This window comes from Alexandromys fortis, unplaced genomic scaffold, assembly GCF_014885135.2.
Source record: "Alexandromys fortis isolate MF-2015 unplaced genomic scaffold, M_Fortis_MF-2015_v1.1 scaffold_37, whole genome shotgun sequence".
Classification (NCBI taxonomy): Eukaryota; Metazoa; Chordata; class Mammalia; order Rodentia; family Cricetidae; genus Alexandromys; species Alexandromys fortis.
In genome coordinates, this window is record NW_026067914.1 from 3,124,829 (window position 1) to 3,149,450 (window position 24,622).

Here is a 24,622-nt window from a genome sequence, read left to right on the forward strand (position 1 = left end):
TTGACATGTGACATGCCACATGCCCTGTGTTAACATGTGACAAAATATTTAGCAAAGGGCACTTAAAGAGGGAAAGATTTTTTTCTTCCTGTTTTAGGGTAGCATCATAGTAGAGAAGCGATGGGGGCAGGAATAGCCCGTCACACTGCACCCACAGACAGAAACCAGAGAGCAATAAAATGCTGGTGCCAAGTTGCGCTCTCTCTCTCTCTGTTTATTTAAACTTTATGTGTATGAGTGCTTTGTATTCTGTATGTAAGTGCAATGAATGCATGTCTGGTGCTGGAAGGGGGCCAGAAGAGGATATCAGATCCCCTGGAACTGGAGTGGCAGACAGTTGTGGGTACTGGGACTCGAACCTGGGTCTTCTGAAAGAGCAGCCAGTGGTCTTAACCACCAAGCCATCTCTCCTGGCTCTGTTTTCTTCTTTAGATTCAGTCCAGGACCCTCACCCATGTCAGTTAGGCTAATCTAGAAAATCTTTCACAGACATACCCAGAGGTTTATCTCTTCGGTGACTCTGGATCCTGTTAAGTACATGATATTAATCATCACCCATGCATTCACTTATCTTCCCCCTCCCCACAAGATCTCTTCTACCTACCTCTTCATGGTCTCCTTCTAGTTTTACACACACACACACACACACACACCTCATATATATGACCTCACGTAAATAAACTAATATTTACTATCTCTTCTTGTGGTTGTAGATTTGGAGCTTGGTGGATTCACCAATGAGTACACAACTGAAGACAATGACCCCCCCCCTACACACACACCCTTAGCCAATAACTGAGCATTGAAGGAGGCTGACCTCACGAATTCCTTCCCCATCCATGGTTGTTGACAGGGCCAGTTTTGAGTGTCACTAGTATAGGTAACCACAATGCTGTGCATTGTTGATCGCAATGGCTGTCATCCCAAGAAAACAGCATTTTGTAGTTTTTTCCCCCCCTCTCTGCCAGCTCTTATATCCATTCCACCGCCTCTCATGATGTTTCCTGAGCTTGGCAGGAGGTGATAGAAATTTATAGTTAGGGCTGAATGCTCACCAGCCGCTTATTCTCAGCATTGTGAACAGCTGTGTCTCTCTGCAGTCAATACCCACTTACCACAAAGAGGAGTTTCTCAGGCTAAGGTTGAGAGCAGCACTTGACTGTGAGTATAAACATAGAAATTTAGAAGGAAGTTTGATGCTGTCTTGAGTTAAGTAAACAACAGTAACAAGCTTCTCTCTAAGGTCTATGAATGTTTTTGGCTGGGTTAATGGTACCAGATATGGGTTCCCTCCTCTTCAGTGGGCCTTAAATTTGAACATCAAGTAGTTGGTTACTCCCATGATAGTTGTGCCACTATTTCGTGGGTAGACACATCAAGTTTCAGCATCATAGAAAGAGATTGTACTCCTTTCCTTTCTTTTCTGGAGAACAGTTTGAGAAGTGTTAGTGTTGGCTCCTTAGAATTTCCTTGAAAGTTTGTGGGAAATCAGTAGTGGATCTGTTGGGTCTGGGCTTCTCTTCAGGGGAGATGTTTAATTGTTGCCTCAGTATTGTTGCTAGCTATGGGTTTTTAGTTGTTTCCTTCTTCTTGACGTATTTCTGGCAGTTATGTGTATGAGGGGTTTCCCAATTTAGCTTTCAAAGAACCAAAGCTTTGATAGACTATGTATCTTTTTCTTTCAATCTCTATGAAATTATACGTTAGTCTTTGTTATTGCTTGCTTTGTATTACATTCGGGTCTGGTTTCTAATTTTTATAGAAACTTGGCATGAATTATTAGGTTATTTATTTTAGACTGTTCTAATTCTTTGTAATGTAAACACTTATATCCACACACATTCGTCTTAGAACAACCTTAGTTACGTCTCAGCAACCCCTAATGGAAGAAGAAAATAACTACCGTAATTGCCAATAATCCCATCAGCCAGAACAACAGTAACACCACCATAGGAAGCAGTAAACCTTCCTCAACAAACAGCCTAAAATGTAAATATTTTCAATTCACCATTAAAAGTAAAATTGCTCATATTCTTGCATGACTGTTAAACATTAAAATCATGCTGGTGAGACTTTTTGAGTGTAGCTACTGATATTATAGGAGACACAATCTCATGGCAAACTCCCCAGTCCTTTGGTAGGAATATGTATGTATATATGTATACATATATGTATGCAATAACAATGCAAAATGAGGCCATGGATTTGAAGGAGAGTGGGGAAAGGTATATGGGAAGGTTTGATGGGAGGAAAGGAAAGGGAGAAATAAAAAGAAGAGGGGTATCAAAGGCACCAGCAAGAGATCTGATTTGTTTTCGCTTATAAAACAATTTAAACACTCATCAAGAGAGCTACTTAGATGGATACAGAGCAGCCTCAGAATGGGATATCCTTCCTTCCTTCCTTCCTTCCTTCCTTCCTTCCTTCCTTCCTTCCTTCCTTTCTGTTTTTTTCAAGAGGGCTTCTCTGTGTTACAGCTCTGACTATCCTGGATCTCATTTTGTAGACCAGGCTGGCCTTGAACCCACAGAGATCCTCCTGCCTCTGCCTCCAGAGCGCTGGGATTAAAGGCGTGTGCCACCACCACCTGGCATTATTCTTAACTTAATGAGGCAGGCCTGTATTTATTTATATTTCAGTATTTTTGTAGCAAAGAAAAGGTGTATGTTCTATGACTTCATCATTCAATTAAGAATTCTAGCAGACATTCTATATTAAAATGTTAATAGTGTTCTTTAGATACTAAGGTTAAAGAGGATTTACAGTTTGCTTTTAACAAATATTTTATATTGCTGTTTTCTATTAAGCACCACAAAGCTTGATAAACCCTTTATTTATATTTAGAAACATGTAAGCTATTTCTGTTTGGGGATTGATGTGTTGGTTTTCTTAGCCTCATTCAAATGATTTTGCTAAGATCTAAGTGAAGACTTTGCACTCTGTTGGGCCAGCGCCTCCCAGAATCTTCATGTCTCCCTAAGAAACAGGCAAGTTCCGTGCCTTTCAGTGGCCTCAAGCCCCTAGTCAGGTCTTTCCAACTGCTCTTGGTCTCCCTCCATCCAACCCCTTTCAGAGGCATGATGGGTCTTCTTCCTTGAACACTCCGTGGCTGGTTCTAAAGAGGAAAAGAATCCCGCCAGCTAAGGGATCTAGTTTGGAAAGCAATCACTGACTGGTTTCCACGGAGATCTGCTAGTGAGTGACTTTGAGAGGGTTGCTGCCTTTGCAGGCCTACTTCCTTCTGGAGAAGGCAGAGACAATCCCTTTCCAGCTCTGTGAGTATAAAGTCTCAGTACCCAGAGGCCTGACCGTTCGTCACTACCTATGTTCAGGGCAACATGCTAAATACATGGATAGATGACGCACCTGTGCCCTAAATTTAAAAGAACGAAACACATGTGCACATGCATGCATGCATGCACACTGTGTATAACCCATGAAATAGGCATCATTCTGTTGTTCTATTTGATTATACTATTCCTTCTGGTGGTTGCCCCCCCCCCCTTCTCCAGTCCTAAGCACTGGCCTATTCCACTGTGCCTTGTGCTCTGGGAGGCTAGCACGGCTGGCTTTCTGGTGTATTCTGCTATCAGGGAGCACCAGCAGAAGAAGGAAAGAGGAAAAGGATATTTATTTTCCCTAATTTTTACCTGTGGTCCACTTGTGCCCGTCTCACATGTTGCATATAGAAGGCAGGGCTCTGGCAACATGTCGCTCCCTGACTGTCCAGATGCCAGTGAGTGTCCCCGCTTCTTGGCTTCCTTACTGCTGCATGAGCTTTCGCAAACAAGCTCTTCTTCAAATCGCTCAATTGCCCATCTCTTTACTTCCTGCTTAGGAGACTGGCAACACCTAAGGTGTGTGTAACTACTTGTTTAGAATTTAATTAGATCATCAGATAAGGTCCATCAGACATAATGTGCCCCTCCCACATGTCTGCCACTATGTCAAGCTTGTTCTATTTACCTCTAGATTGTGTTAAACTGTGATTGGAGAACTGGAACCCCAAATCAATAATGCCAAAGCAACAATCCAGGCAGGAGACTAGAAGCCGATCCCTACTATGGCTGCCACACAGCAGATAAAGAATGCATTACAAAGAGCTCACTATGTACAAATGTCCTGTAAGAGTCCCGATTGTGGATGCTGTGGGTTCCGTTGAGCTTTCTCTCTCAGTTCTGGCCCGTTTTCTACATTAGAAATGCATTCTTCATTCATAAACCGTGCCTGCTTCTACCATTCTTCACACGACCCTGCCTGGTCTGCACAAGGACCTTTAGATCCTGGCAGGTGCTCACCAGACTCTGATATCTGCTGATGGAACCATATTTGTGGCCCTGATTGCTCATCAAGGAACCTAAGCAGAACTGGAACTCAGATGCTAACAAGTGATTAATAAGAATATGAGATAGATACTGCTCAGGGACCCCAGGGTAGCAGCTCTGAGAATGACCTTGATGGAGGCCTGAAATGCAGAGTTCTTCTTCCTGCTCCCTGTTGGCTCTTCTCCTAAACACAACCTCTGCCTAAAGTCAAAATGTGACCAAGTGACTGACCCTGAGAGAAGTCACCCAGAGTCATGATTTGGATAGGAATGGTTCCCACAGACGCAAACATTCGAATGCCTGGTAACTAAGGAGTGGCATCACTAGGAGGTGTGGCCTTGTTGGAGGAAGTGTGCCACTAGAGGTGGGCTTTGATGTTTCAGAAGCTCAAGCCAGGCCCAGTGTCACTCTCTCTTCCTGCTTCCTGTAGATCCAGATGTAGAACTCCCAGCTACCTTTCGAGCACCATGTCTGCCTGTGGGCTACCATGCTCCCTGCCATGTTGATAACAGACTAACCCTCTGCAACACAAGCAAGCCCCAGTTAAATGTTTTCCTTTAAAAATATTGCTGTGGTCATAGTGCCTCCTCACAGCAGTAGGACATTAACTAAGGCACCCAGACACTTCCCTATTCCATTGCTAGCTTCTGCCAGAAGCCCTTTAAGAAGCCTCTAGACTAGCAGTCTGATAGGGAACCACACTCCCTGCCTCCTGCTAGATGGGAGCTCTGACTTCCTTCTTTTTAAAAGCTCTTGCCTATGAATCTAATGAATTTATTTCTAAACCTCATCCTCTGTGGTTCACAAAATTTCCCCTCTTAGTTTTCAAGACAAGAACTAGGAGGCTCCTGACTAGTGGGAGTCTGTGTGACAATGAACATTCAGCTCCTTAACTCCAAAGCTGAAGTCTGCCCAAGGTGAGAGGAATGACCCCCCCCCCCGGAACATCAAGGCACCCCACATTTCCCATATCAAAATGATTTCAATAAGAAACCATGTTGTGGTTAGAGCCAGAGCACCGAGTACGCCTCGGCTTTGGGAAATCATATTTTCTTATCATTTGCTTTAGTTTGTCTTCTCCTTCTAGCTAGAGGGTGAAATATTGGTGTGCTGATTATAAATAAATGTATGATAGCATGCACAAAGGCCTCCAAAGAGCAATTAATAGGTATCAGGTATTTAAACAGCAAAGTGAATCATTCCCTTCAAAGCCAATAAAGTCGTGTGAATGGGTGTAATTCAGATTTCCATGAATCCAGGCATTAGCAAATCAATAGGGCGATTACTGCAGCAGGCACCCTGAATGTAAAAATCACGTTTGCAGTTATGTTTATGCGAAGATACACACTTAAAATGCAGCTTCGTCTGCGCTAGGAGCGAAACCAGTGATTTGTTCCTTCTCCAGCCTCCGCTTCCATCTTCCATTCTAAAGATTTACAAATGCACGGAGCTCTAATTTACAGGCCTGCCCCGCATCCTGGAAGAAGTCCAGCACAGCCACTCTCCCCTCCCTCCGTTTCTTTTCCTTTTTCAAACCAAGCAGTGCAAGCCCTTTCCTCTGCTGTTGGGTTGAGGGTCTCGGGTCTCTTATTTAGGAATATTCTTCAAAGATTAAATCACAGAGCTCTTTCGGGGGCACGATTTCATTTGCATGTGCTAATGGGCTCCTTCCAAGCTCGACAAAATTGCTACTTTTAAAAAATGGACTCCCCAAATTTCCCAGGAAATATTAAACTTAGGGGGATAAATCCCAGAACTACAGTATAGAGCTCAACAAAAAAGTCTACAGAACGAGGATACATTACCTCTCTTGTTTATGGACTGACAATAGTTTTGGCATTTTTAGATAGAAGGGATTTTTAAAAAAAAATAAATTTTTGATGATACACAAACATTAAAAGAAATTTAGATTTTAGTGTCCATAAATTAGCTTTTATTTGTGTACACTGATAAATATTATTTATCATATATATGTATATATATATTTCTTTCTTCAGCAATAACTGGGTCTAAATCCTAAAATATTTACTAACTTGATTATTATAGCAAAATTTACTGATCCTTGTTTGAGTTCCTGATTGATTTAGAGGAGATTAAAAAAAAAAAACAGCCACAGAAACTAGAGTCACAAAAGTATAATTCTGTGCTCTATTAGGTTTTAATTCTCCTGGAGGATTTTGCTTTGTTTTTGTTTTTGAGACAGGATCCCTAGCTTAGTTGGCCTAGAAACCCTTACATTGGAAGGATGACTTTCAATTTCTAAACCTTATGCCTCTACCTCCTGAGTGCTGGGATTACAAGAATGTGCCATCACACCATTGATGCACAAAGTCCCGAGTGAGTTCCCCAGAACCCACTCGGGACTTTGTGCATGCTACTCAAGCCCTCTTCCAACTAAACTACGTCCCCAGCTGAAGCCTATGCAGGCCTTGAACTCAAGACCCTCCTGGTTCCACGTCTCTGGCATTTGTACCAATATGACCAGGAGACTAAAGCTACAGTACGGTAGGGGGGCATGGGATTTTAATATTTTCAGCGTGCATAGTGCCTTGTACTCATGTAGTTTTAGCTGTCTGATGTCCTTAATTGAAGTTTCTTAGACCTAACCAGTCCACTAGAAGACTTCCAGGGAATGACTACCTACATGTGCCTATCAATCACTTCTCTTGAAGGATTGATAGGCACATGTAGACTCTTGAGGACTCTTGAGGAACATCCAAGCAGAAAGGCTACTTTCTCTGAATGCCTTTTCCAGAAGGAACCAGCCACACTCTAACTACAGTCAGTTTGAGGCACTGCTACCAGATAGCTTTACTTGAGACTGAGGATAGACCGAATCTGCTCTGTGGCTATATTTGTAACATGTACCTGGGAACCTTAGTGTACTAAAGCCGGTCTCTGTGGTGAGAACTGGAAGTAAAAGTACAGGCCCCAATGTCAGAACAAAAGTGAGCAAAAGCCAGAGTCACACACGGACACCAAACCATTGAAGACAGAAACAGACACCACTAGGCACCAGAAAGGATGGGAGGATGTGGGAAGCATTTACTGCAGAAATATGACTAATTGGAACCTTGTGGGTCTGCCTCAGATTGCTGGAAGAGAAAGGTCGAAAACTGTAGAAAATCTTGGTTTTAGGAGATGGCAAAAACCCAACCAAAACATTTCTCCGAAGCCTTTGAAGATCTGAGACTTAGGACCAGAGGCAAAGGTGAAGAAGAAACAGTAGAGCTTATTCCGATGTTTAGGAAAGAGCACAGGGGAGCACTGAGGGCTTGTTTTGGAATAGGATGCAAATACTCCTCCTGCCACCCCATCAGCAAAGCTTCTTTTCCATCCCTAGTGCCTTGAATTTAAATTTCCTGGGGCTTCTTCCTCCACCCAGTCCCTCTCTCCTCCTTTCTTTTGTCCTATTTACTCTCCCTTTACTCATGCCACATTGCAGTCTTGGAGGTCTGGATACTTTTGCCTAAAGACTTTCCTACTGGGTACCCGCTTTGGACGTGCGTGGTCTTCTAGATCACCCTTGCCTGCCTCTGCCTTCACATCAGCGTGCGGCCACTCAGCCTCCAAAACAGCCTCTTGGCTGGCTAAGTCGCACTCACACTTGAGCTCAACAGTGACATGTCATAGGTGACATGGCGGAAGGGGATGGGTGGTCAGTACTTGATGTGGGAGTGTCATATATCAATCTGTTGATTTCACTGGTTAATTAAATAAAGAAACTGCTTGCCCTGATAGGTTAAAACATAGGTGGGAGGAGTAAACAGGAGGAAGAGGAAGTGAGGTAAGACTCCTCAGACAGACGCGAGATAGCTCTGCTCTCAGAGACACACGCGATGAAGCTCCGACTCAGGATGGACGTAGGCTAGAATCTTCCCGGTAAGCACACCTTGGGGTGCTTACACACATTATTAGAAATGGGCTAGTCCAGGTGCGAGAGTTAGCCGAGAAGGGGCTAGATCTAATAGGCAAGCGGTGTTTAAAAGAATACAATTTGTGTGTTGTTATTTCGGGCATGAGCTAGCAGGCGGCCGGGGTGCTGGGGACGCACCCTATTTCAACAAGTACTGACCAAGGCTATCAACCCCAGCAAGGATCTTACTGTCATGGGAGATATCCATAATGAAATGACACAGTAGTTCCAGACAGTGACATTGCTGGGGAGGATATGAAGCAGGGGCCTGAGGATAACAAAGCCTAAGGAAGTGAGCAACGACCTAAAAGCAGAAAGGAGAGGGCCGCCACAGTTACAGAAAGATCTGAGCTCCGTACAGATGTGCCAAAGGCCTGAGGCAGCAGGAACACAATGACTATTGGCAGGAACAAAAAGAATACATCTTATGGGGACTGCCCTGAGGACCCCAGATCCACTTCAGTAAAGAATATATTGATTCCTCCTTTGACTATAATTACAAGGATGGAACATTAGGAATTAAATGATTTGGGGTGGGAAGGCCATAGTCCATCCCTCAGGGGAAGTTACATAACCTCAGGATTGATTATACATGTATTAGTTTTGCTTAAATTTTGGTCTGTAAAGAAAAGAATGAATCCACACACTTTACTTCTGCCCTGACTGTTATTTGTGTCCTCTATTGACTGCCCGGTGCTTCCTGACTGAGCTAAGAATGGAGCTCAGTTGGTAAGTGACCAACAGATGGGCAGGGTGCACATCCTACAAGGTCCCCAGCTTGGCCTATCAACTAGTCATTTATGAGATCAAAGGCAGATTATAATGCTGTTTGGTGTCTCTCGCCTGGAATTAAAAAAAAATACAGCAGGATGGGGATAAGAATTTTAGTCTTTTAAAAATGTATTTATTCATTTATTTTTCAATTTTCTATTTTCTCATGGACACAACATGGGAACAGAATGGTGAGAAGCCTCCCATGAGAGGGCTGAGGTAAATTCAGGATAGTTCGATCATTCAGAATGATCAAAAGAACCCTGTTTCTCAGAAGAGGACCAGATACTTAGAGTCTTAATTATTATTTTTTCTCCCATTCCATCTTGTTTTTGAGTGGCTGAAGCAGATGAGGCACACACCTATCAAGGCTCTGCCCAAAGCATGCTCTCTTCACTTTGGCCCAGCAGAGGCTGGGCCCTGATCCCCCTCCCCCCCATCATTATCTGCTGGATCAAGTGCAGCTAAGACATCCCAAGTCTATACGGTACAACTGTACTTCTACAACATTCTCAAGGTAATGGTCACGGCTATCGGGGATCAGGACTGGAACACAGACTGTAAATATGACTACAAGGGACATAAAGAAGACTTGCAATAAAGGAATATTTCTTTATAGAACTGGTTTATAAAGAAAGGAAAAAGGAAAGAAGCACACGTGTTGAAAGCTGGATTCCGTGACGCTGCACCTCCTAGAACTTAGATTCTACACAGACCATCGCCCAACACCTGCCAACTGAATCACCGACCTTGCTTAACCTCTCCTGTGCTACTTCATGCTAGCAGAAAGATTCCATCAATCTGAATCGTACTCAGGGTAGTAGCTACGCAGTCAGCAAGCCCAGCTTCATTCCTGCCTCCATAAGTACCAGACTCGAGAAAGCGTTTACTCTTTCTGAGATGCTGTTTTTCTCCATCTATAAGCAGTGGGCGCTGTCCCTCCCACCCTGGGTCTCTGGGAGGAATAAGTGAATTTCACACAAGTTGACTGGTTAGCATAAGGCCTGGCGTGCAGCAGGCTTTCCAGTGTCAGCCCTAACCCTTCAAATTTCCCTGAGACTCAGGTAATGCTAGTTGGCATGTTTGCTAACTTTTGTATGGAAAAGAAAAATGCGTTTTGGAAGCAGTAAAGTTTAAAACTGATACTAAATTAAGAAAAAGAATGTGGGAGATTAAAGGGGTTTTTTGGACAGTAGTGTAGCCAGGAAGAAAACAACCAAAGCCTTACTTCGGAAACATTATAGCCATTCTCATATGCCTCCATGCAATGGCTGCTCTAATAAAGTCTATTCCCGTTCTCCTCATTTGAGCAATCATACATACATGGGAGCAGGAGATCTCTAAGTATTTGAGAATATTTGCTAATATAATGGGCTGAGAATATACCTCAGTTGCTCCAGTGCTTGCTTTGCACGAATGAAGCCCTGGGTTTAATACCCACCATGGCCCAAACTGGGTAAGTGGTACATGTCTGCAATTCTAGCACTCAGGAAGGGCATCAGAATCTCAAGGTCATCCTTCACTATATAGGGAATTGGAGATTAGCCTAAACTATTTGAAATCAGGTCTTCAAACCAAACCAAAACAAATATCCCAAACAACAATAGAAGCTCTCATAAGGAGAGCTCATGGGAGTTTTAGTTTTATCATTTGTTTGTTTGTTTATCTTGCTTGGGTTTGCCATCCTTCTGTGCACACAATTACTATGAAATTACAAGGTTTCACTTTCTCTGGAAGACAAAAATTGAATGAAATGTTTCATATTTGTAAGGAACTTTTGCATCCCTCACCTTGTTTCTTTGTTTGTTTGCATTTCCCACCTTTTCCATGAAAAATAGGATCAAGAAATGGAGGGAAAAGAATGATCAGAACCTCAAAGACCACATCAGTAAGTCATCTTAAAAAAAGAAAATCTTGATGCTCTCCCCACCCACCCATTTGTTCCTTAATCTAAGGCACACTCCCACATCCAAGGTCAAGGCCAAGGTCAGCCTGTGCCAAGTTCGGCACCCCTCTTCACCCTGAGGTAGAGGACGCTGTAGACAGATGAAAGGCTGTGAAGGAGAAGTGAGCACACACACACACACACACACACATACACACACACACATACACACACACACATACACATACACACACACACACATACACACACACACAGTGCATACACAAAGACAGCCTAACAGGAAGTACAGTGAGCCCTTAGCTCCCATTATTCCCTCTTTTTGGCTAATTCAAGATGGCAGAAGACAACTTATTTAGCAAGAATAGTAGGCAGCCTGCCCGTGAAGCAGAATTGCTGGCGTGGTTTGTGAAAGGAGGGGCTTCATTTTAAGAGTCTGCTTGGGCAGCTTCTCCATTCTGAAGAAGGGGGAAGCAATGGCTGTCCCATTGTCATTGTTGTGTGGTGGGGAAATAGGAAAAAAGGGAGTTGTTTTAGAGGTGAGACCTCTCTGCACACCCCAAAAATTCAACTTGAAGAAGGTAACTTCACCATCAAAGGTTATAGGATGTTTAGAAGAGCGGGAATCCCCAGGACTTGTGGGCCCTAGTGGATCTAGCCTTGGAAGGCAACTATGTGGGCATATTATGAGGAGACTGGCAGGGGGGGGGGAGGGGTGCTTGTTCAGATCCTAACAACGAAAGTAGGGCTTTGTGAGAGTCAGTGGGAAACTAGCTACCCAGGGTAGGCTTCCCTTTCAGAGCCCCTCTCTTGGATAAACAGGGCCTGCAGCAGCTGCAGGGCTCTTCTGGAAGAATTCACAGGCTCAGTTGCAAAGACACAGAGCTTTCAAAGGAAAATGTGCTAGGGCCTCCCTTCTGAGACCTCACTACCCAGGGTTCTAGGTTTATGTACATGTGACTCCAGTTCCAAAGCATGAAGACTTTGAAGCTGGCCTGGGCTGCACTTGGCTAGCTTCCTTGAACCCTTCTAATGCCAAGTATGACTTTTGACATCACGTGACAGCTTGCTGAACCCCCAAACCAGAGACATGAAGAAAATCCTCAGTTTATTTGCTCCCCTTTGCCCTAAGCTTCCTCCGGATCCCCAGAGGTACCATGAGAACTTAAATAAACAGTCAGCTTAGTCCCCCAAGTCACGTGGTAGCATGAGAACATCTTTTCTGAGACTTGTTGACCACAACTTAGAAGGACTGATGTGACCTGAAGGTCCTCTTGTTTTGTTTGTGTTGTTTGTTTGTTTGTTTGTTTTTAAGACAGACTCTTAGTAAGTAGCCTGGGCTGGCTTTGAATTAAGACTAATCCTCCCGCTTCAGCCTCCCAAGTCATGAGATTAGAGGGGTCCACCACACTCTGCTGAAAATCCTTAACCACTGACCCTGAACAATCTAGAGTCGGGGGAATCTTACTTCCCCCTCCTTGGATTCCAAGATGAGCTCACTTTCTCAAAAGATGAGAGACAGGGAGAGACCGCACATCTCATTTGCTATACCACTGCCCTGTGATTGTGAACGAAAACCAACTACAAACTCCCCAAGGACGATGCAAAAATAAACCTTCCCTGGCTGCCTAGGAACAGAAATAGTCGTCGTCCCTGTGGTGAGTGGAACCTTCAAAGGTCTGGGGAAAAGCTGCAGGAGGAAACCCGAGGAGAGCCCTGTCCCAGGCTATTCATCTGTTGGGCACTAAGAAACCCTAGGCAAGTGAGGCTTTGAGAGGCAACCACGGTGGCATGGTTGTTCATGGTCTTCAGGACAGACACAGAACTCACCCAGGGTTCGGATAATCTTGCTGGGACGGCTGCGTGGGCTGAAGCCATTGGCATTCATGGCTCTCACAGCAAACCGGTAGTTGGTGTCTGGATTAAGGCCTTTGATAACCATGGAGTCCATCTGCAGCTGCTCTTGGATGGTGGTCCAGCTCTTGTCAAAATCTGGCCTTTAATGATTAAAAATAAAAAAAAGCAACAGTTCAGAAATACCATAGGGAAAAGAGGCTTGCCGGCTACCGGTAGCTAACACCGTTTTCACTCTGCGAGCAGTGCTCATAAAAGTGAGTTAACATTTCCTATCTGAAAGTGGTCCTGCTTTCAAACCATGACGTCACCAACTGTAAGTGTCTGCCAATAAAAGCAAGTAGATCATCTTTAGGGCCAGCTATAAGCGCTGCTTAGAGACCGTCTACTTCTGCCTGTTTGACCTTGACTAGGATGAAAAGACCCCACATGGGAGAGTTCATCGGCAAGAACTTCATTTTTCCAGATGTTCCCTAAACAATCCTCCCACTTGGCAGTCTCATCCCCAGTGGTCAGGAGAGCAGAGATTCTATCTCTTGGCAATCTGTTCACGAGTAAACAAATACAGGTTTTATAGGGTGACTGACGGTGTGAATCACCATGGGAACGCCCATGATGACTCTGTTCACAGACATTCATAGTCTTTATAAAGTATGTCTGTGTCAATGTGCTGGATTTTCACATGTCCTTTTGAGGGCCTTGTGGAGAAGGCTGGTCGTCATTTAGTCTTTCAATCAAGGAGGCAGCATGCACAAAGCCAGTATAATCTCTGGAGATGGATAGAGCCAAGTTCACATAGGAGCTCTGCTATTTACTAGCTGGTCCGTAATGTATTTATGTCTCAGTTTTCCTGTTTGTAAAATGAAAAAATACAGGGACCCAGATAAGGGTACTGCCATGAAGATGACATGAAATATACATTCTTAGCATCCTCTCTGGCATCATGCTATAAATATATGTCATCCATTATCGGCAGGACTTATTTACTTCTGGAATTAAGAACTCATAGTTGCTGTTTACTGCACATCCCCAGTTCCCATGTACTGCTAACCCGCGTGACCAGTGAGCCCTTGAGACATAGCCAGCAAGAATGAAGAGGTATTGTAAGTACAAAATGCACACAGGCTTTTAAAGAAGAAATGAAAATTATCTCCTTTGTAATATATAACATTTATTTTATCTTCATATTGAATTCATGTTGACATAATATTTTGGATATAGAGAATTAAAATGCTTTTACTAAAATTTGTTTTCTGTAGATCGGAGAGCTGGTTTGGTGGTTAGGAACACTTATTCTTGCAGAGGGCTTGGGTTCAATTCCCAGATTCATGCCGTAGTTCAAAACCACCTGTATGTAATTCCAGTCCCAGGGGATGTCAGGCACATGAGTGATCCACATACATGCATGCAGGCAAAGCACTCATACACATAAATTAATACATCCTGAACACTTTTAAAATTTATTTTGTCTCTTTTTACCTTCATAATGCCACAATTAAAACACAAACGTCATATAGGGCTGCTCTACGTCTCTTTTGGACAGTGTAGCTCTATCTGAATGTTTTAGCTAATGGGGAAGAAGGAAAAACATTGTAGGTAGTGAGAAAGGCAAAGTGAAAGTTGGGGGAAGAAAAAAAAAAGCAGTGCACAGCTGGGGGCCTAACTGGAGGGTCTTGGTGGATGCTAATTGTCAATTACCAAGTGTTTCAAAGTAACAAACATTGCCCTGTTGCCTTAACCCATTTATAGTCTCCAACCAGCTTCTGTAGTAGGCACTAATAGCAAACATCTCAACCTTTTGCTTGTTTTTATATAAAAGAGAAACTAAATCTTTGAAAGGGCAGGAACTTTAACAAAGTCACAGCTGAGAACTGTTGAGGACACCTTGGGTTGAAGAGATGAGGTTAAATTTAAACACTTGATGCTGGGTTAAGAACTGTGGTGATGGTGGACAAAGAGCAATTATTAGACCTTCAGGTAACTCTCTGGCCCTCTCTGGTGCTCAACACTCCTTACCCTCAGGTCTATAAAGAGTAGGAAAACAAAACACGTTGGTACTTGCCTTTTGTGTAGAACTTATCAGAAAAAGAAATAAAAGAAGTCTGGATGGTCTCCATTTCTTAAATGTGCTTGCCTAGGTTTTCACTAGAGAGATTTACTAAAGGTTCAAGAAACGGACATTCCTCAGGTTTACCACACCAAGTGGTTAAGCATTGCACCATCCAACAGTGTCTGTCTGGTCTGGAGACAAAGAAAAAAAATCACAGGGCACCTACAGGAGGAAGCAGGGTTCAGTTCTTCTCTGTCTTCTCCTAAAGGTGGAATTTTTCTCTAAAACGATTTTATCATCAAAGAGAAAAGCTGAATGAGTGAAAGAAACTCATTTACAAATTCGCGTTAGCACAGAATCACCTCACAGAGGAAAGCCACTGGAGATACCAAAAAGTGAAGTCAGGAGAGATGTGGGCTTTCGATAAAACTCTCCCATTATTTGCTAAGCTCCCCCTGTGCTGTTTCCAGAGGAAAGAACTCTAATCTCTTCTCTGGGTGTGCAGTTGTTTACCCAGGGCTACCTGCAAATATCTTTAGCCATCTTCATCTTCATGCAAAAGTGGGGGTGGGGGAGGGAGGGAAGATTTTATATTCGCTCTTGATTTCATGCACACAAAAACTTATTTCCAACAAAATGATTGAAATCATTAACATTTAATTTCATAATATATAGCTCATGGTGATTGAATAACAGTTCAAAACCTTTAACACTTTGCCTCTGGTTTTGTACCGGGTTTTCCATCTCACTGCTTCCAGAGTCTCATGAGGTACAAAGTACAAAGGTGAGGTGGAGAGAGATAGCCTGGCAGGGGCATTGTCTTAAACCATCCCCAACAATAGCTTTATCTTCTTCCACTAGGGGGAATTTTATCCTAACTACAATGTTGGCAGTCAAGTCACCATAGCAACACTCTGCTGACACTTTCCCTAAGGATGAAAAGGCCAAGGTAAGAGAAGGTGACTGAGGATGTGCTGTGGGTACAGAGGACCAGCCATCCCTCGTACCTACAGGGTTCACACCTGCTGCACTTCCCAAGACATGGCACGTGCAAGGTCTACAGGGGTTAGGCTATGAGATCCATGGCTTGCATTTGGAGGGAATTGGGCAAAGGCGTATGGGTAGGGCACACAAGAGTCAGCAATGACTACTCAAAATTCAAGGAGTCAATTAAAGTAATCAGGGCATACTCACTCAGTGGTTCACTTTAGTGGGAAGAATTGCTTACCACTAGCAACACTATGATCTAGCCTGTTAAGTGTTTGAGAGCTTCCAGAAAGTATAAGCAAGATTTTTCTTTGAGGCCTTATTTTACTTTTCTAAGTAAAGTCCCTTCGCTTCAATGCTATTCTCAGAGATAATTATGATTCTCGGAGCTTATAGGCAGATCTACTGTTCTCCCTTTGTAAACATGGAAAGAGGATAATTAATCTGAAGATGCAGAACCTTATTTCCTCTTATTTCTTTCCTAGTAATATTTTGACCCCCTTGCCCATTGCCAGTCAAAAGTTTGGTGAACGATCATTTTCTTGATGCCATGAAATTCTGCAGGTGGCTGCCTTGGCAGGGTCCATAACAGGAGTTATATTCTGGGAGGCTCCTAGGGAAGTAAAAAGACAGCCTACCTCGGGGAGATAATAATGTCACTGGGGGAATAGCACCTATGGGAGTCAGTGCAGGAACAGAACCTCAAAGAATCTGGGGGAAGTTGGCAAAAAAGGGAGTATTTTAAGAATTGAACTTGAAGTTTTATTTGTGTGTGTGTGTGTGTGTGTGTGTTCCACCTACAAGTAAGTGTCAGGGAAGCTAGCCGAGGGCATCAGATCTCCTGGAGTTGGAGTTACAGGTGATCATGAGCCACCTAACTGAACAGCAAGTTTACTAAGGAACTAAACAGCTGGGAACTAAACAGCAAGCTCTCTCAATGGCTGTGCCATCTCCCCAGGCCCCAAGAACTGCATCTAAATTGTTCAACAATAGCTGAACTCTTGAGGGAAGTCCATGGGGACAGCGATGAACTTAAATTAAATTACAAAAGTGTTTGGATTTGAACAAATTAAGGGCAGTGGAGAATCCTTGGGTGGAAGAGAGATTCAAATAGCATCATATGTGCCATGTAACCTGTTAGGCACCAAGTACATGTGGGTAAGTGGATAGCCAAAGAATAAATACATCCCCGATACGCATGTCTGTTTAATCTATACAACAGGAAAACATTAATTATGGCTAGGTAAGCAAGCCTATGGTATCTTTTTCCATGCACAGTCTAGCTTTTCTGTCTCGACTTCTGTCTAACCACTTCCCTGCACCTGTTCCTACCAACCGAGCCCCTGACTTGTCAAAAGCCAATTGAGTTTATCCCAGAAATTACTTGTGATTTCTCCATGCGTGTTTGAGAAAAGGCCCCACTCTGGGGCCCAGACTCCCCTTGAATGTTCATCTTCCTGCCTCAGCCTCCAGAGGGCAAGAGCTATAGGCACCCACCACCACATCTGGCTTCATTTGGGACTTTTGTGTTTATTATAATTGCTAATACTACAGAAAGTAGAGAAACAGCAAGTATAAAAATGAGTTTTAGTTATATTGTTTTGATAAAGCTGAACCTTAAATAATCATTTTTGAAACAAGAAGAATGAAGATTTGGGAAATTGTAAAATTCTCCAAGGATTCTGCTCTCAACACTTCAAATGACTTTAAATTTCTGGTTCTCTTGAAGAAACTATTAGTACAGATGAGATCTTTGGAATACATAAGAATTTCAAGGTGGCAGCCCAGTCAGTGGGACAACATTCAAAGGACCTCTCATAGCCTTACCTTAACCATGTGGTTAATTCATGTCCATTTACAGAATTCATCTTTAAATAGAATGTTTACGGTATTAGTATCACTTTAAAATATGAACTCTAATTTTAACTGACTTTTCAAAATCAACGCCTCACCAGCAATCTCAATGCTACTCAGAGAAGACTTCTAAGAAAGTAAATGAGTGAACACCATAGCTAATTCCTGTGATGGACCTGGCAGAATTTTGAATTGCCTAAGAAAGGTTGTCTATGAGCGTGTTTTTAGAGAGGTCCAGCCAAGGTGAAAAGAGCCTCTCTGCATGGGGATGGCACCGTTCCCTAGGCTGGGGCCCCAGCTGGAAGAAAAAGGAAGTAAATAGAACAACGACTTCCATCTCCCTGTGTTTGTTAACTGTGGATACCATGTGACTGCCTGCCTCAAGCTCCTGCCACCACAGCTAGAACAACTGTCACCACCATGCCACCCCGCAGTGACGATACCCTCAAACTGTGAGGCACAATAAACTCCCTTCCTTTAGGGGTTTCTGTCTGGCATTTTTTTTTTCACAGCAACGAGAAATAACTAATAGGATGAGTGTGGGCAAATAAACCAACATATGCCCAAGATATGTGGGTGCTTGTGTGTTAGCCCAAGCACCCACACACATATACATGCACAAGAGTGTGTGAACCCCCCCCAGCAGAAACACACACACGCAATTCTTCCAGGACCTTTGCAGGATGGAATCATACCAGCACAACATAAAACTGGGCTGCAAACACCTTGAAACACGTTACTGAAGATCTTGTGAGAAAATGAGAAAGAAAAGATAATTTATTTTTAGATGGTCTGCCCCTAAATAAATATATCAAAGTATTTAATGATTATTGTTTTAATGAGTTTCTAAATTATTAGCCTGCCTGGAATATTCTCGCATCTCAGAGAAGTTCAAATGGGTAAATCAGCAAAAGAGGACGTGGGTGATGGGTTCCTAACAACAGTATAAGTGGTTAAGAGGAAGAAAAAGTCAATGGTGGTGGGTGGAATTCTCAAGGGAATAAAGAAAAAAAATAGCTTTACATGACCAAGTTAAAAAAGCATTAATAAAGATCTTAGTAGCTTGAATTCAAAAGAAGAAGAGTCTTATTTAAAACAATCCAAAGAATGTTAAGAAATACAGATATTTGTCTGGGACATGAACTCTCTGTACTGGCTAGTTTTATGTCAACTTGACACAAGTGACATCATCAGGGACTCAACTGAGGAGGGAGCCCCAATTGAGAACACGCCCCCAGAAGATCAGGCTGTAGGCAAGCCTTTAGGAAATTTTCTAAAATTTCTAAAATGTAGCGATTGACAGAGGAGGGCCCGGTTCATCGTGAGCAGTGCCATTTCTAGGCTGAGTGGTCCTGGGTTCTATAAGAAAGCAGGCTGAGCAAGCCATGAGGAGCAAACTATTGCGAAGCACCCCTCCATGGCCTCTGCGTCAGCTCCTGCCTCCAGGTTCCTGCCCTACTTGAGTTCCTGTCCTGACTTCCTTTGACTGTTATATGGCACTGTGAGCAAAATAAACCCTTTCCTCCCCAAGTTGCTTTGGTCACGGTGTTTCATCATAACAATAGTAACCCTAAGACACTCTCCATTAAATGTGTGACAGAATTCGAAAGTATCTCAGCGTAAGTGCAAGGGCAAGGCCAAGTCAAATGGAATTTAACAGGACACTAACAAAAATTAACTCATGTTAGTTTTTTTTTTTTTTTTTTTTTTTTTTTTTTTTTTTTTTAGCAAGTCAACTCAGTAGACTTATGAGGGAACCATAGAGTAAAAACCTACCACAGAAAAGACACTAATCTGGACTTTCGGAGTGGTCACATGCTCCCTATGAACTCTGAGGGTCATGTGCTATCTGAAAGGCCCACAGCTCCAAGCAGGAAGTGGTTTTCTATGTTGTTCCCTCTGCAGGCCCTTGACCACCAGAGCCAGAGTTCAAAGGGTGAGCGCTGCTGGGCTTAAATGCACAGGATGTAGTGAGCCTAGGAGACAAGGGACTGTATCCTGCCATGATGAGGTGAACACTTCTGGGTTTTCCACTTGGGGATCGGGTGTCTAATGGCTTCTTACAGAGACGCCAATGGCAGCTCATTAGAAGGAAAGCCTTTTGGTGTCAAAGAGGAATGGTTAGGAATAAAGCTGCATGCCTTGGGAGGAATGACCCCGGCAGTAACGGCTGTAGGGGCAAAGGCAGGTGGCCATCAGTCACGGAAGCTTAAGTAATAAGTGACTTCCAGAACAGGGTAGGCAGGCTGGACTGACTTTACTGCCTCTGACCTCAATCTATTCAATGATTCAGAGCAATGCTTTCTCTATGACCCACAGAAAAATGCACTGGGTACGGTGACCCTATAAACATCGCTTCTCTCTCTCTTAGACACACATACACAACTGAAACAAGTTTCACAACCCCTGTTTATGCCCTGTGTGACTTTCTCTCATATTTCCTTTTTTTTTTATTATATCGCAACCTCCTTTTGAAAAATGGTTGGTCAGGATCTCCCCAATTAGTTCAAGTACCTTCAAATCCATCATCTTTCACAATTTGAGAACCGGTGCCCTTGAAGCTGAGGTGAAAGTGAGACTTAAACATCTTACACACATTCACTAGGAAACTCGGCTCAAAGTGGTTACTTCACACCAGGGAACTGTTTTAGAGAGTAGACTTTGTTGGAGCAGAAAGCCACACTCCAGGGGACATAGTAACACACACACAATGGTGGGGAGGGCAGAGGAGGTAGAGTGGACCAAGCCTACAGTACCACCAGATACAACTGGCCTATTTCAAAGCTCCGATGAGTCCCCTATTTAACATTTGCTGAAGGACATTGGATTCACTGATGACTTAAGATGATCTCCAGCTCCCCCATTTTATTCTTCGTGAGCCTCAGCTCACGTGCCAGTGTTGTGGGTGTCCGAAATCTCCCGGTGCCTGGACCCCAACTCTGCTGGCTACTACACTGATTACCACCTTCAGATACAGTTTCTTTAACTTTTCTGTCTTCCCTTCTAGACTGCAAGCTCATGGGTCATTGGGAATTTGTCCTGTTGATCTCTAGGTTCCTTGAGAAGTCTGCATAGTCTTTCAAAATGCAAATACTGAAATCGCTCTCCCTCTTAAAACTTTCTGTGGTTCCCTTTTCCCTTCAGGATAGAAAGCAAACTCTTTCTTAATGCCTTTCTTGGTCTGACCCTGGCTTACTCTTCTCTCACCACGCATAGCTCCAGGCTTTCTAAGCAATTCCGAGAACATTTTCTTCTTGCCTCTAAGCCATTGCTTAAGTGGCTTCCTCTAGCCTAAGCCTTTCAGACTGCTCCCTCCTCCTCTTCCGCAGTTATCTCTGATGTCTCTTTCCTAGCTACTGTAAGAAGCCAGTCCAGACATCTTCAAAACTGGGTCGCCCACTAATATGTGCAACTTTGATGCGTCGATTAAAACTTTCAAGATTAAAAATAAGTTCGGCTGCCAAGCGCACATTCCCCGAAGCCGGTGTCCCTCCCCCTGGTGTGTCACTCACCACTCTGGACTATGCTCATCTATATCCCTCATGACACTGTCCAAAATCTTCAGTCACAGCTTATTCACCTCTAAATCACCTTGCCCATGATCTGTACACATATGTTAATAACGTGGGCTTGTGTGAATAGACGTTCACTTGACTCTTTTAATAGGGGTGTTTGAGGAAATTAAATATTAGGAATAACAGGATACCCTAACAACGCTCAAGGAAACCTAGCTGTCAACCTTTATGGGAACACATCACTGAGGTCCTAAAGCCCACAGGTGCTTTCTTAGGACAGTGGAATAGCAGAGTAGCGGGGACAGACCTCATACTGCTGGTGAAGCAAAAATGCTATCTGACCCCTCAAGAAAAGGCCTGCCAACCCCTGGCCTATAATTGCAGTCTTTAACCTTCTAATGCCACTGTGACTGTCTGACAAAGCCCATGTACCCCTTCTTAGAATGGTTTCATGTGCAAAATTTTAAACATAAGACTGCAACCAATAGGTTAACAGCAATAATCTAAGTAATAAGCATAATATTTTCATATGTACTATATTATTAAAATGTTAAATAAGAGAACCCAGCAATGAACATCAGTCACTGTAATAATTTCAGTGTATTCAGTGTAATGATAAACACAGATGCTATTTTGAGATCTGTGTAACAATTGTTTTTTCTCTGTGGGTTTGGAGCCTGTCCTGGAACTAGCTCTGTAGACCAGGCTGGTCTCGAACTCACAGAGATCCGCCTGCCTCTGCCTCCTGAGTGCTGGGATTAAAGGCGTGCGCCACCATCGCCCGGCTATGTGCAACAATTGTAATGGGATAAGAAAAGCCCAATCTGATGCTGACGGAAGTCCCAGGAACTGTTTTTGCCTCTGTGGTTTGAATCATCACTGATTTATGAAGACAGTGATGAGTTCCATAAGTCAAAAGGAAGAACATAGTTATCTTCCAGCCAAGAACAGAGACCCTTGAATTCTATCTAAGGGGCCGTTTTGGGGACCTGCAGACTGCAAGATAAGCAATTGGCTCTAAGGGAGGACACACAATCCCATAGATCATCCGTGACCAACAAACCAGGAGTGAGAGAAAGCCCCACATACTCCATGGAGCTTCCACCGTCAATCTTACAGGGAGTTTTATGCAAATTTTGCTCCCCACGAAAATGAACTGTGATGTGAAGTCCAAACCATTAAGTCATCACATAAAAAAAAAATCTGCTTGACCTTCAGTTCTCTCAGTTGCTCTTTGTTTACATATTGGTCTCAACTAATCAAATGACAGGCCGATGGAATAGGGCAGTGATACACCTGACTGGCGGTTTGTCCTAGGTGGGCCATAGGAGAGCAGGCTTTTGCATTTGCAGCTAACAAATGTCTCCCAAAGCTGCTACATCAGAATTTAATTTATTTTTCCTTTTTATTAAGAATTTTTTTAATACAATCTTTTCTCATTTTACATGGCTATCCCCATACTCCCTCTCCCTGCTTCTCCCACCTTCCCCTCACTTCCCATCCACTCCTCAGAAAGGGTAAGGCTTCTTTCTCATGGGGAGTCAATAAGTCTGACACTTCACTTCAAGATGAGCTCAAGATCCTCCCCCCTATATCTAGGCTGAGCAAGGTATCACTCCAAAGAGAATGTGCTCCTAGATGCCAGTTCAAGCACTAGGGACAAATCCTGGTTCCACTGCCAGTGACTCCACAGACTAGCCAATTCAGTTTATATCAGCTCCCACCACCCCGATCAGGATTTTACTAGGAACCAGCACAGAAGGAAGAACTGAAGTCTGAAGGGATGGACCTGTAGAACCCAGGGTCTTAATTCTGCAAAAATATTTAGCCCTTCCGTCTAAGTCTGAGGCCTTAATGGCTAGCAGAATTTCTAGGACCTTGTGCTAGTCTGCAAGGTGCTTCTGAGATTTTGAGATTTAAAAGTAAAGTAATAAAAGGAATCCCTGCATCATTTGTTAACTTGAGCCTCACCTAACTTCCAAACCAGCCAGGCTTCTTTTTGCTCATTTGGTTCTTTTCTCGAGGCATCTGATACTAGAGCACCTTAACTTCCTAAATACTTTTGGGGTGGTGGCGGTGGTGTTTTAGTCTTTTCCACTCTCTCTAAATTGGTGGCATTAGCATTAGTGCTGTAGTTCAGAAACAGAGGGACTTTCTCAGCTGACAAGAGCAACAAAGCAACAGAGAATAAAAGAAATCTCAAATGTTTTCAATGCTAACATTTGAGGACCAGAAAAACCAACACAGGCCTCATTCCTCTTAAATATTACAGTCATTCATCTGGTTATTGCTGTGAATTCTTGTCATGAGTAAAGTTCCGGGAAGAAAACTGCTGGGTCACCTATTTAAGAAGACTGTTAAATCTCAGGGTTCACTCCATCTGGGGTCTGGGATGAAGCTGCAGTCAGAGCCTTCAAGTGAATCACAAATACTGAGATGACTCGAAGCTCCACCATGCATACTGCATTGATAGCCTTAATGTGTTTATTTTTACATTTTTAGAGTGAGCTTATGTGTGTATGTGTGTAGCGTGCACACACGAAGGCTTGTATGTGTGCACATGAGCATGCACATGTGGAAGTCAGAGGATAACATTCTAGAGTCAGTCTGTCCCTTCCCTCATGAGGGTTTTGGACTCAGGGTCGGCACCAAGCTCCTTTGCCAGCCGAGCCATCTCGCAGGCTCCTTCTCAGCACTGTGTGGTTAGAAAACAACAGCAGCAAAGACCTTTCAAAGTAGCCTGAGGGGCCAGGCCATGGGTAGGATGAGTATATGCAGATCCAAGTCGGGCCTTTCTGGCTTTTATATCTGCAGCTGGTGAGGGAGTATGTTGGCTGCCATAGTGGCATCTGACACTAGCGACACAAGATTCCTTTAGCCACATTTCTCTAAGGGTTTTTACATTATCTCCTTAAACACAGATGGCTGGTATTGCGATCATTTCTAAGTGGCTCAGGGTAAAAACATAAAAAGTCCTTGGTGGGGCCCTCTTCTAAGTGCTGAGAGATATCTTTTGTCTTTTCCTTCTCTGAACATCTGTATCTTCTGGCTAAAGAAAGTCAGACTCACAGGGTGACCCAGCTTGGTTGAGGTTACAGCTAGTGACTTAACCCAATGGCTACCAGTGTTCAAATCTACTCCAGCACTTATAGAACACGCAATATTGTGGAAGAGTCAGGGTTCCAAGAAAGGTGCCGTTACCTTCAGTGACACACTCTTATAGTTCTCCTCTCCCTGTATCACAGTCTCTGCTCTCATTCTGGCTTCAGAGCCAATTTCATGTGCCCAGATACTTGTCTCAAACTGTGCTTTGCGGGCACTGAAAGCTATGAGAGGTGTTGAATGGAAGGGGCATGTCTAGGGCCATATGCACACTGGAGAGTTGAGGGAGTAGCATTTGCTCCTGAGGCTTCTGGCTCTGAAGACACATACTTTCATTTTCCACTT

General features: G+C 43.4%; 1 protein-coding gene across 3 annotated transcripts in view; it reads right to left on the minus strand.

The window, feature by feature from the left end:
* The window catches only part of Egflam (EGF like, fibronectin type III and laminin G domains), a 162,847-nt gene that overhangs the window by 56,179 nt on the left and 82,046 nt on the right, over positions 1-24,622 (minus strand). For all 3 annotated transcript variants that reach the window (XM_050139063.1, XM_050139062.1, XM_050139064.1), the window contains exon 6: positions 12,746-12,912. In XM_050139063.1, coding sequence (XP_049995020.1) covers positions 12,746-12,912 — 167 coding nt within the window. The remainder of the gene's footprint in view (positions 1-12,745; positions 12,913-24,622) is intronic.